At 42.6% G+C, this 25,483-nt stretch overlaps 1 protein-coding gene across 7 annotated transcripts in view; it reads left to right on the forward strand.

The window, feature by feature from the left end:
* The window catches only part of col12a1b (collagen, type XII, alpha 1b), a 93,842-nt gene that overhangs the window by 29,747 nt on the left and 38,612 nt on the right, over positions 1-25,483 (forward strand). For 3 of the 7 annotated variants that reach the window (XM_041064111.1, XM_041064108.1, XM_041064113.1), the window contains 22 exons: positions 203-349; positions 1,524-1,666; positions 4,531-4,660; positions 5,976-6,121; positions 7,323-7,452; positions 8,178-8,314; positions 9,660-9,789; positions 10,509-10,648; positions 12,504-12,636; positions 12,755-12,772; positions 13,711-13,850; positions 17,664-17,793; positions 18,327-18,475; positions 18,681-18,810; positions 19,065-19,204; positions 19,341-19,470; positions 19,582-19,721; positions 20,893-21,022; positions 21,331-21,470; positions 22,954-23,083; positions 23,373-23,512; positions 23,671-23,800. In XM_041064111.1, the coding sequence (XP_040920045.1) occupies positions 203-349; positions 1,524-1,666; positions 4,531-4,660; positions 5,976-6,121; positions 7,323-7,452; positions 8,178-8,314; positions 9,660-9,789; positions 10,509-10,648; positions 12,504-12,636; positions 12,755-12,772; positions 13,711-13,850; positions 17,664-17,793; positions 18,327-18,475; positions 18,681-18,810; positions 19,065-19,204; positions 19,341-19,470; positions 19,582-19,721; positions 20,893-21,022; positions 21,331-21,470; positions 22,954-23,083; positions 23,373-23,512; positions 23,671-23,800 (2,883 nt within the window). The remainder of the gene's footprint in view (positions 1-202; positions 350-1,523; positions 1,667-4,530; positions 4,661-5,975; positions 6,122-7,322; positions 7,453-8,177; positions 8,315-9,659; positions 9,790-10,508; positions 10,649-12,503; positions 12,637-12,754; positions 12,773-13,710; positions 13,851-17,663; positions 17,794-18,326; positions 18,476-18,680; positions 18,811-19,064; positions 19,205-19,340; positions 19,471-19,581; positions 19,722-20,892; positions 21,023-21,330; positions 21,471-22,953; positions 23,084-23,372; positions 23,513-23,670; positions 23,801-25,483) is intronic. The other 4 variants (XM_041064109.1, XM_041064112.1, XM_041064110.1 and 1 more) reach the window with 4 other exon arrangements.

The following is a 25,483-nucleotide window of genomic DNA, read 5'->3' on the forward strand; positions in this document are numbered from 1 at the left end:
CACAGTTCATCCCCTTAAGCAACACATTCCAATTTTTTTTTTTTTTTTTCTGAGGTTTTAAATTGATTTTCTACCCTAAGGCAGTTTTGGTGATTGGTGTATACCTAACTCTGACATCATCTTATAAACTATAAAAAAAAAAAACAGCATTGTTAGGGTCTCATTTTGGGGTTGTGCTTCTAAAGGTCCATTTTTCTCTCAGGTGTGAAGAATGCCGATGAGAATGAGCTGAGGTCCATCGCCTCCGACCCTGACGAGATCCACATGTACAACGTCAACGACTTCCAGTTCCTGCTGGACATTGTTGACGACCTCACCGTCAACCTGTGTAACAGCGTCAAGGGTCCAGGTAGGACAAGAGTCAGCAGCACACTCATCGCTGGTGTCAGAATCAGCTTCAAGAAACACGGTCAGTGTTTCAAACGGCAGCAAAAAGATGGACAAATTTAGTGTTCGTACTGTTTAGTTGTCCTTATGGGAGCAATTTACAAATACAAAGAAATCCTCACCTGTCTGAATAAAAATGCACCGGACTCTGCAGAATGGTCCATCTTCATTTAAAGTGATTGCAGGCATATGTTCCTAATGCTGGTGCTTAATGTGAGGATGAATTGTTTCAGGTTTTACCCTCGTACAATGAACTCTGAAGACATTTTTATGGTTAAAACGCTCGACTGGAGCTTGGCTGCCTCCGCCTGCAGCTGTACTTGCAGCTTATTCTGTAAATACCGCTGAGTCAGATTTACACTTTTTAATAATTACTGGTGTTTGAGGTCAAATGGAAACTTTCAGAAAGTTCTACCTTTCCGGAATTTACAAAACCACAGTTTTTAAGACTGACAACCATAAATTTTTAAAATTTTACTACAGGCTTTCAGGCAGTTTTACAGATGCTCCAGGGCGTGAAAAGTTTCTCTGCTTATGAAAGACGACATAAAACTTTAGCCCAAGTGAAGACACATCAGCAGAATTGCACTTCGTAGGTATCGCTGCTTTCAACCTGTTTGGATTATGAACATTATACTGTTGAAAAGTAGAGAGTAGAAATGTGGTCATTGTTGTCTTTAGATGAGAATAAAGTTTTCTGTTATTCACAAATCAGTTCTTCTCTTAAAAATAAAAAACAAAGGATCAGCCTGAAGTGGCTGTCAGCAAGAAACAAAAAAATACAGAGATAAATTTGTAGAGAAATTTGACTGTTCTGCCCGACAATCTCGATTATTTCAGACCATCAAAGGAAGCTGGAACACAGACGCAGGGATCTGATGGAAACTTTCTTTGGAAGGACTTTTTATCTGTAAATCAGCTTTAAGAGGAAACACAGAAATGATTTACAGCGCAGCCACAGAAAAACATTTTTTTAAAGAAAGCCTTTGTCAGAGGAGCTAAAATATACAGCGGGACCAGCAGGTCCTCTGTCAGCGGAGCGAGCACGGCGAGGGCAGATTTGTGGTAGCAGGGTTCACAGTGTGACATACTTGACATGTCAGATCGTATTCCAGCTCCTGCTTGTTCCCTTTCAGGAGGTAAACTGGAGGCGCCCACCAACCTGGTGACCTCGGAGGTGACCCACCGTTCCTTCCGTGCCACTTGGACGGCACCTGATGGCCCAGTGGACAAGTATCGCGTCACTTACGTGACTGTGGCTGGAGGACCCACCCAGGAGGTGAGATAAAGTTTCTCCCCCTCCATCAGTCCCTGTTAGTGCTGCTGCATTTCAGAACCTGCAGCTGAAACAAGAGCTGAACACAAGCTTCTATCTCATTTTCACTTCAGCCGGAGGAAGAGCCATAAGAATCAGATCATGGTAAAGATGCTAAAATGAACCTAGCAGCAGAGTTTTGCACAATTTGAACACAATGTGCAGCTTTTTGATTAAAATTTGAGAACAGGACAGAGAGCACTCTTTTTTTCTCCTCACATCTTCGACCTGGTTTAGATATAAAGAGCCGGTGATTGTTGCTTGGGATCAAATTCAGTCTGTTGTTCCAGATATAAATGGTTAAAAGACTCTCAGATAATTGGTCTGTTTCATAGAACATCATTGGAAAAATCTGCCCAGTTTGCTTCCTGGTTCAGAAACTTCTGTCTACCATCTGCTAGTGCTGGATCAGATCCTGAATATCAAATAGCATCTTGTTTGTTTATTAATTCCTTTGGCTCCCATTAGACCTGGTTTAACCTGTAACAGATAACTGCTTTATTCATATCTGTGAACGGTACCAGTCAGGTGACCTTTACCTTCCTGTGAATTTAGATAATGACAGGTTGTCAGTCACACAAAAACAGACTAATTGAGACTTAAATCCTCCAGGTTAAAAACCAGCTCTGTGAAGTGTTTCCACAGACCCGGGCCTGGCTTTTATTCAGAGCCCTGTTTACTTGGCCCTCAGAAACTTAAATCTGCATCCCAGTTACAGTTTGGTGAACCTGCACTTCACCTTCTGTCAGTCCTGTCTTTAAAAACGAAGCACTGGGTCTTTTCCATCCTTTGTGCTTTGATTGGCCCTTGTCAGGTGCAGCCTGCGTTCTTATAACCGGGCTCGTCTGAAATCAAGCACAGTTTCCACCTGTAAATTACAGGCAGCCAGTCAGAAGGGCCAGGATTAACGAAAGAAGAGATTAAAGTTCAAGTGAAGTCAGGAGTTGTTGGTGTTACAGCCAGAGTCAGTCAGATTCATGAGTGACAGTCATGTGATCAGAGTCCACACCTGTCTTACTTTACTGACAGCCATTTCTCAGACCATGTAGGTGACTGTGCGAGTTTTGAATGCTGGTCTCACTTTATTCCAGTACCATGAAAATCAGCTTTCAGACACTTTCTTTTTGGACACACGCTGTTTTCTGTTAAAGCTGCTTGATATGCGAGTCTCAGCGCCGAGTGTGAATTCACACTCTGAAGTGCACAGCTGACAACATTTACGCGTAGACATCTGTCTCGCTCACCAGTCTACCATGAGACAACACCAAAGGAATGTATGTCTCCGCCACAAACTGGTCCCAGAACAAAAGATTGTTTTATGAGAGAAATAATAACTACTGTGACCTTTAAATCCGATCCAGACCTACATTTTACACCGTGAGGTGCAAAATTTTAAGACGGGTCAGGGGTCCTGATGGGCAACAGGTTCAGGGGCGTCCCTTGTTCTGTTCCAGCTGTGGGGACCTTTATTCAATCTCATGTCCCTCTCTCTCTCTCCATTTGTTTCCTGCCTGCATTTATGCTGTCAGTCAGGTATCAACGAAACATGCAACCTGCAGTTACGAATGTGGGTTGATGTTAAAAGAACTGATTTACTCAACAAATGCATCCAGATAACCTGATAATCTTTCTTCTTGGAGCAGACGTCACAGAGCACACTGCAAAAACTCTTCTTATCCTCTGTGTTCTCTCTGTATCTGAGTCCTACAAACATTTTCTCTGAAAACAAGTGAAAAATGAGAATATTTCAACTCGTTTCCAACAGAAATCAGCTTGTTTTGAGAATTTTCTTGAAGCGAGTGTCTGTGTCTAGATTCAACAAAGATTAAGGCAGGTCGCTTTAATAGAATCAAGAAAAACTAAACTTGAGTTTAGTAAATATTTTGACTATTTGATTTGAATCAGTTACAGAAATAAAGAGCTTGATAAGAGGGAGATAGTTCAGCAGCTCACGAATCTGCAGCCTCTTTGTGTTGGTCGTTTCTCCTCTGGGTTCGATTCTCCAGCAGGATAGCACAGGAATATGACACCGTTTAGCAGCCAAGTTGGACGTCCCAGATGAGGACTTTCCCATCAGCATGTGAATGCAGCGCGATAGCTCCGGCTCAACAGACCATAATCATCTAATGGAGAAAATACGAGACCTGGACCACTACCAAGCACTGATTGACAGATCCTGATGAACTGATCGCCAAGAGAGAATCAGTCCGCTGATTTTCAGCCGAATCTTTGTCAGATATGAAACTGACACAGTCGTTAGCTGACAAACTGCCTGTTCTTGTGTGCTCGTTTTTTGATTTTAGTGATGGGATGTTGTATTGTACAGTCAGCTGAGTCACACTGATGTGTAGAAAGAACGATCAGCAGCTAAAGAGAAATAAGCTGGAGAAAATGGCTTTATAACCATTTTTATATTCAGAAAGTCAGTTTGATTCATCCTCTTCACTTCGTTACCTGCCATGTGTCCTCTCAGATGGACTCGAGTCAGTTTGAACTTGGACAGCTCAGTGCAAGTCACATTTCACTTCCAGTTCCCTGAAACAAAAATCTTCTAAGGCTCAGCTTTGAGGTTGTGAGAGTATGTTTGTACTTTCCTGATGGGAACATTTCATTCTCAGCCCTGATCCTTTGTCTCCTGTGACGATGGGGAGCATTCGGTGAAATTCTCTGCCTTTTGGAAAAAATAGTAACTTAGCACCTTCATGCTTCTTCACCTGCTAAACTCCCAAAACATAATGACGCATGTTTCAAAGAGCAGGTACAGTGGGTTCCTTCTTCTCGCAGATTATATTGTAGGGATATTATATTATGAACCTTTATCGTTTCAGCTGCTGGTCGACGGGACGGTGACCACTGTAGTGCTGGAAGGCCTGACCCCTCTGACCGAGTACCTCGTCAACGTTTACTCTGTGGTCGGTGAGGAGAGCAGCGAACCTCTGAAGGGCACTGAGACCACCTGTAAGTGTGTTTCCTCCTCACTCCTTTACCTCCCTCTCCATCCACTAATCCTCTGAGGTCACTTCCTCTTTGCCTCATGGGAAAAGCGTTCAGTTTTCGTGCTCGATGGCCTTTTCACCAGACACTGGTTGCCCTTTGGGTCGACAGCCGTGATTAAAGTGGAGCTTTAAAGGAGGATAGCATCAGTGCTCTGCAGTGTTTTACTGTTGTGGGACAGTTTTGTTTCTTCCACATGGTTTGTGAGATAAACAACTTAATTTCCCAGCTCATTATCCTGTTTCATATACATCGATGGAAGTTGTTTACTTGCCCCCGTCCCTCCCGACAGGCTGCTCCAGCAACTCTGTTTATACTATATATATATAGCATCTGATCTGAGGTGGAAAACTGTTTAACCCAAACAAAGTGCAATGATGCAATGGTATGAGCTGATGGTAGTCTGAGGTGTATAGCCATACAGACAACAGCCAGGTCTTTGCCTGTGTCTTAAATTAAATATACCTGATCGAGTCCGAGTTTTATTTCCTGTCTCCTCCACTGTAGAGACATCAGATTTCTCTTCATCGCTCACGGCTGGTTTTTAAGTACATTGTTAATGTAGAGTACATAGATTTATTTCTGTTTCAGCTCTATAATGAATGAGCACACACTGTTTTTCCTGTTTGAGTTTGGATTTTAAAAATAACCTGTTCATCTGTGGAAACCAGCTAATTGAGACTCATTCAGTTTTATTAAGACTTTGCGCAGTGCTTTACCTGCCTGTTTTTATCGAGCCCATTCTCAAATGTTAAAACCGTATTTTTTTTGCATCTTTGTGTCCAAGAAATCAGATTTCTTCAGCAGAAATCTCACTGTGTTAACTTGGTTTGCTTTAATCCCTGAACTCCATTAAGGAAACCAAGCGTCTAAGAAGTCAAGCAAACAAACAAACGAAAACAATCTTTGGAAACACAAGCATTAACGTGACATATGATACCAAATATTCGGCACATGAAAAGCACTTAGGTTTACGATGTCTTTGGGACCGCCTGGGATTTCTAAAATATGACCTTGATGTTGCTTGCCTGTTTATATCATTACCCTTTTATTGTGCCAAAACCTCCTCCAAATATTAGATATCAAAACAGATTATTTCAGTCCCACTCAGTCCCTTTGGTCCAAAGAATCTCCAGCCATTGCACTTAGCCTTCTTCAGATATTTCAAATTACATCTATTAAATCAGAAAGTGTAGAGGACTGTCCAGCCGTGGCACTCTCTCTGTACTAATTTTATCAAAACTAATTTCTTTCTCTGGCGGTGTGTGTCTGTCCTCAGTGCCTCTGTCAGCGGTGAAGGACATGATTGTTTACGATGAGACCACGAGCACCATGAGGGTGAGATGGGAGGAGGCAGAGGGTGCCACAGGCTACATGTTGCTGTACAGACCCATCAACGCCACTGGGCCCCAGCAGGACAAGGAGGTAAAGTACTGATACCTTCGAATGCAACATGTGTGTAGTAGTGTTAAACCACAACACCAAGGACAAAAACAGTCTTACACATAAGAATCATACACTCGCTCTCACAGACTCACATCTTAATTTGCATGCTCAGCATTTCCACATTGGCTTTATAAGATCAGGCCTCTGCTCGCGCCGTCTTAGTGCTTCCAGATGGTGGTGCAATGAGCGCTTCACAGAGCAGGAAGTGGACTTCAGCTGTACGAATCAGGCCAGGCCTACAAAAAGCAGAGCCCTCAGACACGCTGGGTAATGGGAAGGATTAGCTCATGGCCTGAAGTCATGGGGATGAAATAAACAGAGCAGATGCTATACGAATGGAACTGAACGCCTCTGTGGCGTTAACCTACATGTGCAATTACACAGCAGGGGAAAATTTAAGGGATGGTTTAATGTCAAGGAGGTGGTCTGTACTGGAAAATATGCACCTGAAGTGTTGCACTCTTTATCAACACTGATGATTTTATATGAAATAATGATCAAAGTGATCTTATTTGTATTTTTGGCACATGGCACCCTTTAAAGGACCATACCGGTATTTTCTCATTTTATGAAGAAAGTAGGTGCAGGTCAGTCACTTTCTTCCACACCTAACTGGGAGAACCATCTCTTTATGGAGCTGACTTTGTCCACATGGACATTGTCATGTTGAAACAGGAGAGAGACAAACAAAGACCTCCAACATAAAGTTGTCTAAAATATCATTTTATACTGTGGCATTGAGACCTGCTCAGGGACTAAGGGGCCCAAACCATGAAAAACATCGGCAGACCAGAAGTATATGTCCCAGTACTTTTGGCCATATAGCATACTATAAGCATTTAATAAATAGGTTTCGAACATGCAGAAACATTGGTATGGAGCTGCTAAGGACGTTGCATTTTTACAGTGACAGTGCACAGTTTGTGTGGAAGCTGTACACATCACAGTTGTGTCTCATCAGCAGTTTTAGTGCGGTTTCATTACACAGGACCCGTGTGTTGTTTTCAGAGGTTAGTGGGGATGAGAGTCAGGCCTGTTCACCAGGTGTTGAGTAAAAAGAAAAAGAAAAAACACTTTGATACAAGTCCTGTCTCTTCTATCATCTGACCTCCACCTGCATTCCTTCCCCCTCCGCCAACCTCTCTCTCTGTTCTTGTTTTTCCCCTCTATCATCCTGTAGGTACGAGTCGGAGGAGACGTAACAAGCCTCCAGCTGGTGCAGTTGATGCCCAACACAGCGTACTCCCTCACACTTTACGCCCTGCACGGTGAAGCTGCCAGCGACCCCTTGGAGGGGAGAGGAGTCACCTGTATGTTAAACTGATTCTTTACAGTACACAAGTTTGAGCTCGACAGACGTTTGTAGGAGGCAGAAATAATCCAGTTGAATTAACCTTGTTTTGGGAAGGCAGAACCACAGATGGCACCTTGTCCGGGGCGTTTTCACTGTTTTCTGAGCCCTTTGCTGACTGTTACCATGATGTTCCACCATGAGCATCGAGAACAGCTTCTTCACTCCTTGCTAAAGATTCTCTAAGTCTCTGAACTCTACTGGAGGGATGAGCACAGTTCTTCCAAAAATATTCCCTCGCTCAACACCACTCACAAATGTTGAAACTATTTGAGAATCTTTTCACAAACGTATGTATTTTTGGACAAATGATTGTCATGTTATGTTTACTGCATAATATTTACAAGCTACAGGAACTTACATCCTTTAAAATGTCACTTTTTATTAGAAAAAAGGTTCTTACCTTTGTGGAAAGTTAAGAACTGTAACAGAATTTAACTTTTATTTTCATGTCAACAGTTATTTTATAAGAGCTGGATCGCATCTCACACATGCTGCATTTTATATTTTGGATTGAAAACTTACAGATAGAAAACAGATGCACTGAAAAACAGAATATCTGAAGCAGCAGCACTTAAAACCAAGCTGCTGTCTGTTTTTCAGCTATCCACAAAGTTTTGGCTGCACCTTGTCAGTCAGCATCTTTGAAAGTCTTCACACAGTGATGTCCCTGTCCTCCCTCAGTGCCCATACCTGCTGCTGGAGCCCTGAGAATCACTGATGTTACTCACAGCACCATGAGGCTCAACTGGGATGCTGCTCCTGGACCTGTCCGCAAGTACATGATCACCTACAAACCAGAGGACGGAGACCTCAAAGAGGTAAGACTGAGGTCTTATGGTTCAGAGTTACCCTGAGTGCCAAATCCAGGATAACTTTGAAAACGCTGCACTAGTACATGCTTCCTTTCAGTAAAGACTGGGCCTGACAGTGCTCAGTACTCCAGGGTCCAACCAGCGGAGCATGAACCAAAATGAACACTTATCTCACCGTCTTTGTCATATACGGTCCTCCAGGCTTCCTCAGAAGGAAGAAACATTGTTGAGGCTTTACTTGTTTTGGAAAACGATGTGTGAATCCCTAAAAGCATCCTCCTGTGTTTTTATTGTGCAGTTCAAACACTCTCACTCTGACCTTTTCTACTGGCAGTTATCAGTTGTTACTCCCCTGACTTGAAACCAATCATAAGGCTGCAAAACGCTTTAGAAAATGTTTGTGAGGTCATTCAGAGGTGGCTTTAAACAATAAAACTGCACAAAGAGCCTCATAAGGGTAAAGTTTTCGACAGCAGTGACATCTTCGTTCTGGGAAAGTGACCAAGTCAGGACCAAGTCAAGAGTTACGGCCGGCCTCTCAGCGGAGCAGCAGCTCCACTTCGTTGGCTGATCTTTATGTGAAAAGCAGTCTGCTGGCAGAGGAGCGCTGGCTCAGGCCGTCGGCTCAGCCTGACTGGATCATCCCAGCACCACTCCGTCCTCATAATTTCTCACTTGGATGTCAGCAAAGGACAAACAGTCTGGGATGAATTGGCAGCCGAAGGTGCCGTTGGTGGACACCTGTGAGACGTTTCCAGAAAGACCTGATGGATGACACGCACCAGCTCAACTCCTCTTAAGGATTACTGCTGAAGGCTTCTTGTCTCTGTAGAAGAACACACGTTGGATTTATGCCTGCTGAGTGGTTTTTCTCTCCTCTGCTGTTTGCTTCACTCAGCTCTCCCCTGAAATGGAAAGATCAACTGATGGGACATGTTTCAGCATTTTATACATCAAAGCTTTGCCGTGATTTATCCTGCCACCTGACATTCATCAGGAAGATCCACGTATTTGTCCAATGGAAACCAAATTTAGACGACACATCTTTTTACTCTGTGATGCTGTAAAAGCTAAAGGCCTTTCAGCAGGATGTGGCTCTGGAACAGCACGGTACATTTAAAAGCAGCTTGGCAGCCACGGACCTGACTCCGCTGAAAACCATTTTTCACATTTTTCACTTGTGCAAAGTCTTAATGTTCCTGGACTCGATTTACATACAGAATCCACCATGTTAAAACAAACATTGTCTGATTATAATCATGAGATGAGATTGGTGAGACTGTGCAGCCTCAGTAGAAACATGTGCTCTGAGTACTTTGTAGTTGCTGATAGTTAAATTTGCCACCGGCAGGTTGACGCCAACGGTGACGTCACCACCTTGGTCCTGACCAGCCTCATCTCCCAGACTGAGTATGATGTGGCCGTCACCCCGATCTACGACGAGGGACCTGGAGCTCCTATGCTCGGAAGCGCTATCACAGGTCTGAATCTGCTGTTCATTTTTGTGCTTACCTTTATGTTTTATGTACTTATGTCGTATTTCATGGCGGCTGAAGCTTGAGTAGCATTCATCATCTTCACCTCTGCAGATAAACTAGAAAATATTTGCATGGACAGATCATGCCACCCAGAACCATTGGGACAATCCTGTAAGTGTTGTGGGATTTGAGTGAACTGACAGTTCACAGAAAGTTGACAGGACCTCTCCAGTAAGTGTGTGTGTGTGTGTGTGTGTGTGTGTGTGTGATCATTTACTGCATTGGTCCTGTTTGTCATTAATCCCATGTGAACTGTGGAACAACTTGTTTTCAGCATTTACAAACACACACATTTGTGGTTTTATAATTATAAGCACTCTCATTGATATCATACATTTCCTGGCCCCTAATCCTCAGCTAGCTTCATTCCAAACATCTGAATCACCGCGACTCAAAAAGGTCTGGTGCTGTCAGAGCAGTGGTCTTGGGATTACAAGAGCACTCACATACTCAGAAACATGCAGACACACACTCATTAGCACATGCAAACAACAAGCACAAACACTTGCATATAATTGGAACACACACACAGATGTAGACCTACGAAGTGCTGTGGCTTACACACTTTGAGCGACAGTAAATAGCCTTCACACGTTGCCTCACCTCTCAGACCTGCTCGTAAACATACCCGTCCCCTCTCTTGTCTCTGTCCCTGTGAACAGATGTTGTTCCTGCCCCCAAGAACCTGCAGTTCTCTGAGGTGACCCAGACCTCGTTCAGAGCCACCTGGGAGCACGGAGCCCCCGACGTGGCCCTCTACCGCATCGGCTGGACCAAGAAGGGGGAGACCAACTACCAGTTTGTAAGTCAGCTGGTCTAGGACCAGAATACCTTTCACTTGTTTTGTTTTTTTCATCTGCGGTCTACATTCAGATGTAAAGGTTTGAAGGCTGAGTCAAGGCAGAGAGCAGCAAGAGTAAACAACAAACAATATAAAAACCAGCATTTTATCATACACATGCACTGTACCGTCACCACCGTGCTCACATTTCACAAAGCATAGCTTACAATAGGTTATTATGTTGATTTTCCATTTAGTTACTGGGCTCAGCTCGGTTAGGGTTTCACTCTTGGAAAACTCCTTTCTGGTGCATTGTAGAATTGCTGGGAAGCTCCAGCAGGACTTTGGGGCCAGAGGCTGAATAGGAACATTTTATTGCAAAAAAAAAAACAAAACAGAAAAGTTTTCCTGTAAAATAATGTAGCACTTAAATGCATTGCTTTTCTGCAGCTGACTCAAGCTTTAAATATTTTTGTACAAGCTGTTTCCTAAGAACAAGTTGTTTTGTTTAACAGAAATTAAAGGTGTTATGGGTAAATGTAAGTCATAAATGCCAGTCAGGTTGGACACAGATGTATAAGAGGAACAGCCTATGTTCTCATTCACAGTCAGATAATCAGCAGACAGAATCAGTGATCAAACTGATGAATCATTGTTCATTATGCACAGGTGGATCCTCTAAAGTGATTTCTAATTCTGGGCAAGATGTTTTAGAGAATTTCGAAATGTAAAATCAGCATCCACAGCTCGCTGAGAAGGAGACGTCTGACATCTTGTATCCAGATTGTATCTGGATGCGTTTCCTTCACTTTATATTTCTATTTCTATTTTTGTTGTCAAAAATGCATCTTTAGCAGCTGGATAAATAATTTAGTTGAGTCTTTTCTCTTGAAATATACAAATGAGCTGTTTGGACGGCACCGTCCGTCTGCAGTGACGGTAAACATCTGGTTTCAGTTGCCTCATCCATACAGTATCCAACCAGAGGTGGAAGATTTGCCTGTAGCCTGATGGTGTTTCCTTCCTGTGATTAAAACTGGAGCCTGAACTCAAATACAGCAAGTACAGCTCTGAGTTCAGGTTGAGAGCATTCAAGCACACCTGCAGATAGAGAGTTCACGGCACGGATCTTAACCAGTCCAGATTTAAACTGTCCTGCAGACTGCTTTCCAGGGAAGCTCGGTGAAGTTACAGTCACGAAACTGAAGATGGCTTTGTTTAAATCCTGAACCAGCCGTGCTGTAGGGCTGTCATTTAAGATATTTCTCATTACTGAAGTAAAAAAAGAAGATTTCAAGAACGATCCATTGTGGTTTCACAGATCCCTTAAAACTTCCATGCCTCACAAAACTTAGTCATTGTGTACGCCAAGACCTAAGTAAAAACATCCAGTTCAGCTGAAGCAACAATAATACTCTCTTTGTTTCCTTCTTGCTATGCTTTGGCGCTCTAAGGTTGTTTTAGGGCCCACTTTCGTCTCCCCACCCATCATACACAGCACAAAAATCTGAGAGTGAAATGAAATTCATACCAGGTTGTTTATTACAGTCTTTGTTTATCTCAGAATTCCTCTTTATCAGAATCTCTTTATTGACTAATTAAAACAGAAAGCTGCAAAATGCTTCTCCCTGTAGAGACGTCGTCTAACTTCATTTAACTGTTTCACACTATCTTTTTAAAACCAAAGCTTTTCTCCTTCAGTTTTTCGAAAGTGAGCATTGTGCTAGTTGATAGCCAACATGGCTGAACAAACAACCAAACACAGCCAGAAGTCTTGCCCCACTCTGAGGAAACGAAAGGTTGTAATGTTCATTGCTGTGATAGCAGCAGAACAGACTGTTAACACACTTCCTCCTCTGTCTCCTTCTGTGACCAGTCCATCCTGAACAGCGACGAGACCTCCCACGTTCTGCAGAACTTGGACCCTGACACAGAGTACTCTGTCACAGTCACAGCCATCTACCCGGACGAGTCGGAGAGCGAAGACCTGATGGGGAGCGAGCGCACATGTAAGCCATCCACTGCACCCCCTCTGTCCTCTCAGTTCCCTAAAAACAAGCACCATATCTCACGCTCACAGATGTAACGTTCAAATAACACTGTTGTTTTCTCAACGTCTCTTTCTAGTGTTAAAGTCTTCGGAGGGTATGTCATATGAGAAGGACAGGTTCCTTTTCACTGTAATGTTCATGAGTTCATGTGGAATGGTAATGTGGACGATGAGGGACAGTGTTGACGGGAGCACACTTTTCCTCTGTGAACAGCATGTGTGTGTCTCATTGTGCGTTCACACCACAGGCAGCGTGTGCTTCAGACGTGCAGTCGATTGTGGTGTGAACGTAGATCCAGAGCTTCAAATGCGAAAAGTGTGAAAACTGACCTGTAACACGTCGTTCATCCTCCACACGCCTCCGTGATTGTGACTGATTCTTCTAACGCCGCTGTGAACCTGATGGTTTTTATCATTTCTGTTGTCACAGTGCAGTTCGTCATATCATCATGTCATCGCATCATCATTGTAACGTCATTTTATCATGTCATCACGTCATCCTTCATCAGTGTTCACCTCAGCCATCAGTTTAATGTTGTTGCATGCTGCAGTGTTGATCAGCGGTTCTGCTGTGGGGTTAGTGCTCAGTGAACTTTTTTATTCAGCAATGAGCAAATGAAAGGAGATTTTCAGTAACTGAAGCTCATTTTCTTTCCCTGTTTTACCTTTCACACTTTGTTAGAGTGTCCCTCCCACATCTAATCTAACAATTCACCCAAAATGTGTTTTATAAACTTATAATCCCAAAATCTGTGATGATGATTACTGACTGAACTGGACTGAATTTATCTGAATGAGAAGTTACTGAGCTCCAGCCCTGCTCTGAACAGCTTCATTACAAATGCTGCTGCTCCTGTTTCCAACCTCATCACCTTTCCAGCTCCATGACCCCGTGAGATTATGGGAGCATCACCATCACCGCCATCATCCTCATCCTCATCCTCATCCTCATGCACACCATCATCATCGCTTATCAAACACAGGATGCACTGATTCTGCTGTCTGTCTCACTGATGTGTCTCTGTGCTGCCAGTGCCTCCACAGCCTCCTCGAAACTTGAGGGTTTTCAATGCCACCACCTCCACGCTGACAGTGAAGTGGGACCCCGCCCCCGGCACCGTCCAGAACTACAAGATCACCTACAAACCTGTGGCTGGAGGCGAGCCGCTCTCTGTAAGTTCACTGCCCGTTTTGGAGTCTTTGAAATAACACCAGTCAGGATTTATCCGTCACAGAGCAGGTGGTCATCAGATAAATACACACGAGAGAGTTAAATACAATAATACAGTATAATAATATGGGAAAAAGAATGACACTGATCAGGAAAACATTAAATGAATTTTTAAACCCAGTACAGCCACAAGACATATCATGTCTTGTGTGTTTCTAATTTTAGATCACAGTAGGATTTTTCTTCTTTGAGTATCCTGGAAAATAAACCTGCAGTATATTTATATAACCTCAGTATTACGTATTTTTCAGCTGTTAATCTAAACACGGTGAATGTGCACTAAAAGGCAGAATCAACATAAAATACTTTTTCTCACTGAAAATACACAGAACTACTTGGCTCTGCATTTTATCAGGAGACAAAAGCTGGAGCTGCTCCACTGACGTGAAACAACAGAGTGGCTTCAGAGATTTCTGAAATGCTTCTTTAAGTTTTTACACCCAAATTGGCTTCAGTTCATGGATTGTTTGGTAAATTTGAGGTTTACCAGAAAACGAATCCCTCCGTCCCGTCACCACATGGCTGTGAACCCACACTGGGCATCATCTGTTTGTCCTTCTTAGGGTGTGTTTTCTGGAAATGTTTTTCCAAACCCAGGTTTTGTTCTGCTGTGGTTGTGGTGCGGCGTTTCCCAGCTGCTTTTTGACCACTGGGAACGTCTCCAGTTTGCTTTAGCTGCTCGATGACAAATCGATGAACATCTTAATATGATGGAGAGTCCCAAAGCACGTTAAGAAACAAGTCAGCTGTTGGATTTGGTGGGAAGTGTTCTCTCCCTCTCGAGATTTTTTTTTAATTTTAAGTAAGGAATCTTTGAGTTTCTATATCTGCAGCAAAAATGTAATGAAACCTGAACTGTCAAAAAATAGATTTGTATTTGTCACCAGTGGAAAAAGAAGAACATAACACAAACCTACAGAAACTACAATCCTGAAATTCAACTCTGTTGATATAAAAGTACAAAAGTCTCAGCAGTAAAATGTACTGAAGCACTAATACATCAAAGCACTCAGAAAATTAGTAATTAGTAGTTTGTCCTGACAAGGAAAAACTGTTGACACAGAGGAGATTCATTACATCATATGTTCACTCTACATAATGTTTACAAGTCAAAGAAAACTGGAGTGTGTCTTTGCTTTACTTTTAGTGAAGATTCTTAAATTGAACAGTCAGACTTTTTGGCCACAATACATGTAAAAAAAAACCAAGACATTTCTAAGACAGTTCTGACAATAATAAAAGCTTTAATACTGCATATAAAACACAAACACTAAAATGAGATATGACACAAATGAATTTCACATGTGGATGAGAACCAGTAGGATGGTGCAGCTGCAGGACTCACACCAGAGATGAGTGAGAGGTCAGTGTAAACACCCGTTCATTAGAGGCCCCCTCTTCACATCACACGTAGGAAATCAAATAACAGAACCTCAGAACTCTTCTGCTGGATTTTATATTAGAGACAAAATCCTTTCTTCCAGAAATATAAGAAGAAAAAAGAAAAAAATAATCCCTGAATCGATGAACTGCGTTTTAACGCCATCAAAAGTAGCATTTACAGTACGAGTTGGACTTTGTCTCTTGAGATGCTCAGAGACGTCCTGAAGGAGTTCAGTAAGATGACACCAGTGCTCTGTAAGAGAAATCTGAGCTCTTTCATCATATTTAGACGTTTGGTTTATGACTTCGTCTCACATCGCGACTGCGTAGTCAGAAGATTCCTGCGTTTGGCCGCCAAACTCTGATTCCTGCTCGATGATTTAACAAGCGATTAGCCTTGGAAATAACTTTAAAGGAGACAGTGGGCAAGTTACGAGTTTTACTGTGTCTCTGAGATGTTATGACAGTGTTCCCCCAAACAACGTGTCAGGGTCGAATCATGAAGTCAGCTGTACAAATCTGTCTAATGGATCTCTGATCCCCTCGCTACGTCAGATGTGTACACGAGAAGGCTGAGAGCATCTGGTGTTATGTTGTCATCTGCAGGCTTGTTGTTTTTAACATCAGTCATATGATACCAGACAAGATGTTTCTCTGTGCAGGATGAGCTCAGGGTTTCCTCACCGCTCTGAAAAATGTAGAAAAATAGTAATGTCCAGTTTGGGAATTTAAAAAAAAAAAAAAAAAAAAAGGAATGGTCTGTTTTTTACGCCCAGTTCTGTACCGACGCTTTATGTGATATCATTAAATACAGTGAAATATTATGGACAAGACAAAGAATGAGCTATAGACAGAGGTGGTCTTAAAGTGGAATAAATCAAACTGATCACCCACAGACACGACAAAATGAAGAATCCCTGTGAGTCTGCAGCTGAACTGAAGGGATTTTTTTTTTTTCATTTTGTCAACAAATCCCAAAAAAACCTCAAACCAACAAAGAACTGCTCTACAATCCAAATCCTGATCTTCTTCCTCTGAGCCATGGAGCTCCACTCGTTCCAAAAATAATTAAAAACACGTCAGTGATCCACACCGTTACACTGGGTGACACGTTCCTTCATTACCTTCACTATGATGAACACACACTGTGCTTTACAGTGAAAAAGGTCCTGAGAAAACAGGAATCAGCAGCAAACGTTCTTCAGCAGCATGTGGTGTTTCTGTAATATGGACGGGAAGATAATTAAAGTTTGGCCTGTGTTTTAATGTTCAAAATAAACATACATTTCTTGATTTGGCTTTAAAAACCAGGAATTCTGATAAAATGATATAGCTTCTGTTGTGGATGCAGTGTTTCGTAATGAGCAACCCAGTTACCTCATGTTTAAAAGATCATCTTGTAAACAAAATATCATAAATTCAGGCCCCGGAGGAGCCACTGATTGTTAGCGAGCTGAACAGCTGCTGGGCAAAACGCTGACTTTCTGCTCGTTTCTCAGAATAAAACTCATCCAAATTCCTGAAATACTGATGTAAATGTGATGTGATACCCTCTGTCATTCATCTCTTAGCTACCAGGCAAACTGTTTATTCTCTCCACGTCTGTGTTTACTCTGTCGTTTCCATTTCCTGATATACTGCAGAGCTGTTTGCTCAGGATTTGCCCGTGGCTCGCTTGGATTCCCTCGGAGAGAAATACTTTACTTACTTGTGTATAAATAATAATGTAAACAGATCGAACAGATCGCTGACATGGTCTTCAGAACCAGCGGATCTGTCTCCAACACATGACGCATGTGAATTATTTTACGTGTTAGAGTTTCAGTTCGTTTTTGGAAGACAGAGAGAGGAGAGCAGGGATAAGTGATTACAGATTTAGAGACATTAAAATCTTTAAGAGATTTCACTGCTGGTTGATTTGGTGACGCCCGTGGATACCGGTGTTAACAGCAGTGTGGTTTAATCCCACAGCAAACGATCCTGTAGCAGCGGCTTTGTCTGAGTTTCCACAGAAGAGTAGGTGCAGCCAAACAAACTGTTGTTACATTTCTTTTACCATATTAAAGTCAATTGATATTAATTTGATCAATAAACAATAGGTGAAAATCAAATTTGAAAAATGAAGATTTCATTTTAGTGTTTTATAATTTTGTTTAATCTTATCATTTGTGTTAAACTGAATAACCCCTGACACAGACTGCTTACCATTAACATGTGTTAGTACATGTTAGCATTATATCATTCATTGACAGAGAAGTGTTTGTTGGCTGTCACAGTCTTGTTCATGCGTCAGCCCCTTGTCACTCTGATAAACTGCTCTGTGGCTCTGAAGTGAAAACGCGTCTAACTGCTGACATGTTTCCCGTGAGTAGACGCAGGTCGGAGGGAAGAAGACCAGCATCATCCTGCAGAAGCTCGAGCCCGACACTCAGTACTCCGTCTCTGTGGCGGCCGTGTATTCCACTGGCGTCAGCACAGACATCTCCGGAGATGGAAAAACCAGTAAGAGCCTGATCTAAACATTCAGAGTGTCCTCACTGCCGCTGCAGTTAGAGCAGTAACTTTGTCGAGTGTCAAACTGATAAATGTCTGTTTTACTTCCTCTGTGTCTGACTGACAGCTGTGGATAATGTGCTCAGATTCTTGACACTGTGTGGAGAAGTTCTCCATAACAGTCTTGTAATCACAGTTTTTCCAAGGCTTATGGTATCAAGAATTAGGAGTGAAATGTACAACAGTAACATCTACAGAAAGAAGAAGAAACTGAAAGTAAGAGGGAAAGAAACAGAGGAAGAAAAAGAAGAGGAAAACAGAAAGAAAAAAAGAGAAAAGAGGGAAGAAAATCAAATGACATTAGTGATATTGTGTGACCTTATCTCAAACTTCAGCTGTCAGATAAATGTAGTGAAGGGAAAAGTAGAAAACGAGAACATTTTGCAAAATGGAAATATTCAAGTAAAGTACCGGAACTTCTGAAGTGCATTAAAGTGGAGAACAGGAGGAACCGTACTCAGAATAGATTTGTGTTTCCCCAGAGCCCCTGGGTGGAGTGAGGAACCTGCAGGTGCTGAACCCGACCATGACCACCCTGAATGTGCGCTGGGAGCCCGCCGAGGGCCGAGTCAAGGAATACAAAGTCATTTACGTTCCTGCCGCCGGAGGAGCTGAGAGCATGGTAGGACTGGTAGGACAACCATCTGCTTCCTGTCCGCTGGCACTGTGCTACTTAGAGCTGCTCTTGAGTCATAACTGGACTGTGGGTTAATCGCACACGCTGCCGGCTGATGATGAAGAAATGTTTCATAATCATCTATCATCGTGTTTTCATTTCTCTGTCTCTTAATGGGGTTTGGAAGCAACTAATTTGTGTAATTTGTTGATGAACTCAGGAAACAGTGTCAGCAGCTTCAACCACCACCACCCTGCGAGGCCTGCAGCCCGACACCCTCTACACCGTCTCTCTGGTGCCAGTTTATGCTGAGGGAGAGGGAAAGACAATGTCTGAGAATGGAAAGACAAGTAAGACTTAACACTAAAGTACACTAAGATACCCAGCTCATGTAGAACCTACAGTCATTACAGTTGCTTAAAAAGAGGAATATTTTGTTGTAAACCTTTGCTTCAAAGTTTAAAGCTACTAAAGATCCTTTCTTGAGACACTGGGTCTGAAAGTGATCCACAGCTTCCCTGTGCTGCATGACGGCACCATGCTATCACTGAAAGTGCAAAAAACAAAGTGGAAAGGTGTGAATAGAACTGGTCCTCTCGTTCAGGGCCACTGGGAGGAGTGAAGAACCTGAGGGTGACCGACCCCACTATGACCTCTCTGACTGTGGACTGGGACCCGGCTGATGGGGCTGTTCGCCTCTACAAGGTCTTCTTCGTGCCTGTTGCTGGTGGCCGGGAAGAGATGGTGAGGCTCTCTGACACCTGTCTTACCTCTCAGGACAAATATGGACAAGACTGCTGTTTGGGACACTGGTTGAGAGGCGCCTGGTTTTGAGAACCAACCATTTAAACGACTCTTTATTTTTAATCTTGGTAAACAGGAGCAAGTTCCTGCAGGCACCACCTCCATCGTTCTCAGGAACTTGATGCCCGACACACTGTACACGGTGTCGGTGTTACCAGTTTACCCAGTCAGGGAGGGAAAACGCCAGTCTGAGAATGGAAAGACGTGTAAGTCACTGTGGAACCTGCGTTTTCTCACACACCTTTGTGCTTCTGAGAGGCTTTGAAGGAGGTTTGTGCATTTAAAAGTTTTAACAACAGTCATTTCCATGCTCTTAGTGCCTTTGGGCGGAGTTGGCAACATGAAGGTGACCAAACCGACCATCACCACTCTGACAGTGACCTGGAACCCTGCTGATGGAAACGTTCAGGGCTACAAAGTGATCTACGTTCCTGCAGATGGAGGACTGGAGGTTGTGGTAAGATCCCGTCACTCCTGCTTCTCAGATTTCCACAAGCAGCATTAAGACAATACAATGAAAAAAAACATCCTGGTCAGACAATTACTCATTATTGAAATATCACAAGTTTTGCATCAGAGGTTAATAAACATGCTGTCAGACTTTGTTTGAATTGTCGAACCTCAAAAGAAACAACATGATCAAAGCCGTCAGAGGGGATTTAGTGATGTCATGATTTCTGACAGTGTTTTCCCATCAAGCAGTTGCCACACAAAAGCATCTAAATCCTTTTGGCAGAGCGGATCCCTCAGGGTTGCGTGGCATGTTTGTGGGGTTTATATTTCTGGAGAGCAGCTTGCACAGAGTAAGCATGTGTAAATCCTGCTAATCAGACGCCGGCCGTCAGCACTCGATGAGGTTCAGAATGTAAAGAGCCATGAAATTACAGATCTGACAGCGCCTGACGGACGATTTGGCTGCTCGTGTTCGTCTCTTTAGAAACGGTTCATTCGTCTCTGTTGATGACAGAACTTTTACCTGCAATTAGTTTGTCAAAGTAGATTTTACAGACGAATTTTTACTTCCTGTGCCAGAGAATTTGAAAGCTGTTCCTTTGGTTTCATATGTTGCTTCTTCAGTTCAGAAGGGAAACAGCAAACCATGAAGAAAAACACGTTTTTAATGACGGAAACGTGTTAATATCAAGGTGATACAGTCCTGATAAATGTCATTTACACCTTTTAGTTTGTTTTCATGTTTTATTTTTCTGTCATATTTGTCAGTTATTCACTGAAGTTATAAGTTCAATATATCTTTGTTTTTGAAGGAAACTGGTTTCAGTGGGAAATATTACGATGCCATGAAGCCTTTTTGATTCTTGTAATTTTAGAGCATAGAAACAGTCCAGTGTAGATGTGAATATTGTCACATTTGGAACTTCAGCTCAAAAATTTAGTTAAATAGTTTGAGTCTTCAAAGGTTCATCGTAGGTAACTGGTAATTTCAGGATACATTCAGTGCAGTAAACTGATATGTAGTTTCTGTGAAACCCAGCTGTTTGCTTAAGGAAAAGTTTGAGCTTTCACCTGCTGGAGGTCAAAGGTCAGGGCTCCTGGGGCTGGTAGGAATTTAGCCTCTTGGTAAAGGGCAGCTCCACAGAATATCAAGTTCACCACGTGTGTCTTTGTAGGAGCAAGTGTCAGAGAGCACCACCACAACCGTCCTGGAGAAGCTTCTGCCAGACACCCGCTACACGGTCACCGTGGTCCCCGTCTACGCGGAGGGAGACGGACCCAGCCTGTCCGACAGCGGCAAGACAAGTGAGTGACTGTGGCTGTGGTCAGCTGCTGGTACAACTCGTCAACTTTTTCCTATTTTTATTCTCAAAATCAAACAATAGTGAAAGGAATGAAGTGTGAAAATGCATTTTACTAATAAAGTTGAAGAAGTAGTGAGGTCATTTGGATTAATAGACCTAAAGTAAAGTTAGCCAGAAATCCGCCATTTTCTCGGCATCCATCATCTGAACAAACTGCCCCCTGGACACCAGTAACCTCTGATCAGGCAACAGCTGTGCAAGGCTCAGGTCCAAGCTCTGAATCTGTCTTCCTGTTTCGTCTCCGCTCAGAGCCTCTGGGTTTTGTGAGGAACCTGCAGGTTACTGATCCCACCACCAGCACCCTGAACGTCCGCTGGGAGCCCGCCGAGGGAAACGTGCGTGAATACATCGTGGTATGGGTGCCAGCCGCTGGAGGAGAGAAGGATGTGGTAAGACCTCATTCACACCCACACACACACACTAAGCACTGATATTATGTCACCAGGTTCAGCACTTCTCTTAAATCTGCCAGTCTTATGTAACTGTCAGGATTTGCCAGTTCCAGATGTTGGATTTTCACCAGGAGAAAACTTCATCCGTGCCCCATTAGCAGCTTGGTTGGTCGTGGCTGCCTGAATAGTGAAATGAGATATGTTTTATTTAATTCAAACCACTTTGCGCCATTTTAGCTTCTGTGATTGTTCGTTGGCAGTTAGACGAGATTATTATTTCTATAATGGTCAAAGTTTCTTTGTGTCGTTTGTCTGTTGTGAACAGTCTGTTGTTTTTAGATGAATTAGTAAAATGTGTGTTGCCAATAATATCAGCAGCTTACACATCACAATGTGTGTGTCCCTCTGAAGCTTCAGCTGTGTTGTGTTATTCTTGCTGTGTTTCCTTTATTTGCAGCACGTTTGTTGTGTTACGTCTGTGTTGCCACAGAAATGAAACAAGTCTAAATAATCTGATAAATAATGTTCCTATTGTATGGAAACTAATGGAAGCCAATAGATGCTCAACAGTAGAAGCTTCACATGCACACAATGATTCTGACCATAAAGCTGCTTTATTTTTAGGGGCTAAATGAACCAAATAAATCAAATCTAGCAGCTGCTGTGAATCTGAACAGACTACATTTCAAATAAAGTGCAAATATTATTTTTAAGTAAGAGAATTATTTGAAGTACTTTTATGTTCTATGAGAGCAAACAGCTTAATCTTAGTTTCAGCACACAGAGAAATGGGCGTAGGGTGAGATGACTACACTCGTTTCCAGTTTCATGCAAGAACCTTCTTCTCTTGTCCTGGAAAAAGTGCAATATGGAGTTTTCAAAAGATGAAAAATGTTGGACAATGTTTTTTTTTTACAACTGATGGAAAACAGTTGACAGTGTTGTGGGATAGTTTAAGTCCTTTCCAAGACAGTTTGAACAGTTTTCTGTAAAGCAGGGACAATATCCTGAGGGGGTCACTTGGTTGAAGAAATGTCATGAAATAAGATGATTTGATTTGGAAACGACTGAAGTTTTCTCAGCCCACTGGCAGATTTTAGGGCTTAATATTAGATTAAATGGACAAAGAACTAGTTCATACTTGTAGCTGAGGAAAACATGCTCTCCTTGCTGCCAGCTTGGTGCTTTGCTTGAAGGCCCAAACTATCCCAGGACAGTTTTAAAGTGCAAGTTTTCTGCTTTAATCCATCTTTATCTCTGAGCTTCTACTGAGGCTGTTACTCAGCTCCACAGAGAAAGTTACTGACTGAAGCTACATCCAAGAAAACTGGGCTCACAACACATTAAACTGTGACATTATTCAGTCTGAGAGACTCTCTGCATCTGCCAGAGTCCTCATTTCTTGGATATAGCTTTTTTAACAGTTCTGCAAATTCTAGAGTTCAGCAGGTTCAAAGTTGTTTCTGTTCTCCTCGACCAGGACCAGGTCTCTGGAACCACCACCTCCACCGTCCTGAAGAACCTGGAGCCGAACACCGAGTACACCGTCACAGTGGTGCCCGTCTACCACGAGATGGAGGGCAACCCCCGGTCTGAAAATGGGAAGACAAGTGAGTTCATGGCCTGGGCTTCAAAAAGAAGAACAGTGCTAAGCCAGAAGTCTTTTTCACTGACCAACCAGCCCGTCCTCCCGACCAGGGCTGGATGTTGTCTGGCTGCTGCCTGGTTTTGGTGAACTGGGGTTTTAACCAGGAATGTTTAAGGCACTTCCTGCAAACAGAGAAAACGTGCACCAAGTAGACGATCATCAAAATTATTCAGTGATTTTTCTGTAAGCCATGAACTCAGTTAATCAAGTGATCATTTGAGCACTAATGGAGACCTGGTCCACCTTCTCAGATCCTTTGGGTGGCGTGAAGAACTTGCAGGTGATCGACCCGACCATCAGCACTCTGACAGTCCGCTGGGATCCAGCGGTTGGCAACGTCCGAAGCTACAAAGTCTTCTATGCTGCTCAACCAGGAGGCGAAGAACGAATGGTAGAAACTGTTTAACTTTACCACGATGAACTCAGACTGTTTTCAACACAGCTCCAGCTCTGTTCACTTTAATTGGCAAAGTCGACTCAGTCATTCTCACCATTATCAGATTAAGTCGTTATCGTGCTGAGGAAATGTGTTAACCTTTTGTTGAACAGGAGGAGGTATCAGGCGGCACCACCACCACCATCCTGAGGAACCTGGACTCCGACACTCTCTATAACGTGGCTGTTGTTCCCGTCTACCCAGACGTGGAGGGCATACGGCAGGCTGAGAAGGGAAAGACAAGTGAGTGGATCATTCAGGACAGCTAACTCTTGTCCACATGGACACACAATGAGCACAACAGTGGACATTCCTGGAAGTATGTGTGTGTTGTCAAATAAGCAAATCTGAAAATACTCCTGGTGCTTTTTGTTTGTGTCAAAGTTTAACAGATAGAAAACTGAAGTTTAACAGATAGAGCAGGAATATAACTACGAGTCAACATGGTCTTTTTTTCCTGGTGCACCCTGCAGGACTGAACACACACTGACTCATCTTTCTCCACTGGCACACTCTTCACCTGCAGTGTATAACTGCAGATTATTCTTTTCTTCCATGAGGGGACGTATTTCCTTCTGAAACAGGATTTTGTGCCTTGATTCATCACAGAAACGTTTCGCTCTGAACCAAAGGGTTCTCAGTTTGGCAGAGAAACTCAGAGAAGCAGGATTACTTCAGGCTTTGTCTGTAGCTTTATTGGTTGGATTTTGTATCATGAGTTAGAGAATCATTGTTTTCTAGGATTTGGTTGCACAAGCTCTTTGTAAATCCTTCACTTGTTTGTCTGTAAAGTCTTTCGTAAGTTCTGAAAACTATGAGTTAGTTTCAAAGTAGTGATTTACTTAAGTGAGCTGCCCCATTAAAAGGAAAGTCAAAGCTGGTACAGACTTTACCAATGTGTAAATCACTTGCTAGGAAGCATCTGCAGGGCCATTAATCAGTCACCTACACAGGTCTCAGAGCAATAAATGAAACCTGTAGGTTTGACTTGTGTGATTTATCTATGCGTTCATGAAGAAACCGTGTTTTTACCGTATTGTCAAATGTTTTCTGGGAAACTTCACGTATTCATATTTATATTTATATTTATACCAAACATTCAAGAGTGGTCAAGCAGTGACTGGTTTGGACTGGTGCAATAATCTCTCCTTTATTGGTGAATCCAAGAACTCTGTGACATCCAGACAACAAATGTTTTACTGCCAGACAATGCAATTATAAAACTCCCATTTTTCTTTTCATGCCATTGATGTTTGCATAATTTATTTAGTTGTTTTTATTTGAAGTTTGTTTTTATTAACTCAGTACAGAACGACTCAGGCAAAGAGGAGACGATTGTTTACAGAGAGGCTACATGGTTCTGGCACAGCCTTCACAAATCGATCCAATCTCTTCGTCCATATTTCTGTTCTTCATCACAATTTTAAAGTGTAAGTGTTCATCTGTGGAGCCTCCACTGTAAAGTGCTGCAGGAAACTTTGGATTACATGGTCAGTGTTGAACCCGTGGGCCTCCAGGTTCCCCTGATGTAAACCATCTGAACTCCTTTGCTCTGTTGCTCTGTATTCTGGAGGTTTTGCTTTAACCAGGAGTTTGAGTTCATGTTTTTTTCTTCGTAGAAATTTAGAATTATGTGTTTTTAACAGCGTCGCTGGTAGCTATAAACGTAATCTTCTCAGCAGCTGACTCGTGGTTGTTGCAGCATTCTTGAGAAATGGCCTCTGTATTACCACACTACCATAACATACTGTTGGCAAAAAAAGTACATTTTCACGGAGCCCTGACATGAACTGAAACCACTGGTTGCCTGGAAGGCAGGAAGTCCATCTGAAAACCTGGGAGTAATGTAAAGTAAACTCAGTTTGCAGTTAATGGGCTAAACCATGCAAAAAAAACAAAAAAACACTGGTACAGTCCTTTAAGAGT

This window comes from Toxotes jaculatrix, chromosome 19 (assembly GCF_017976425.1).
Source record: "Toxotes jaculatrix isolate fToxJac2 chromosome 19, fToxJac2.pri, whole genome shotgun sequence".
NCBI lineage: Eukaryota > Metazoa > Chordata > Actinopteri > Toxotidae > Toxotes > Toxotes jaculatrix.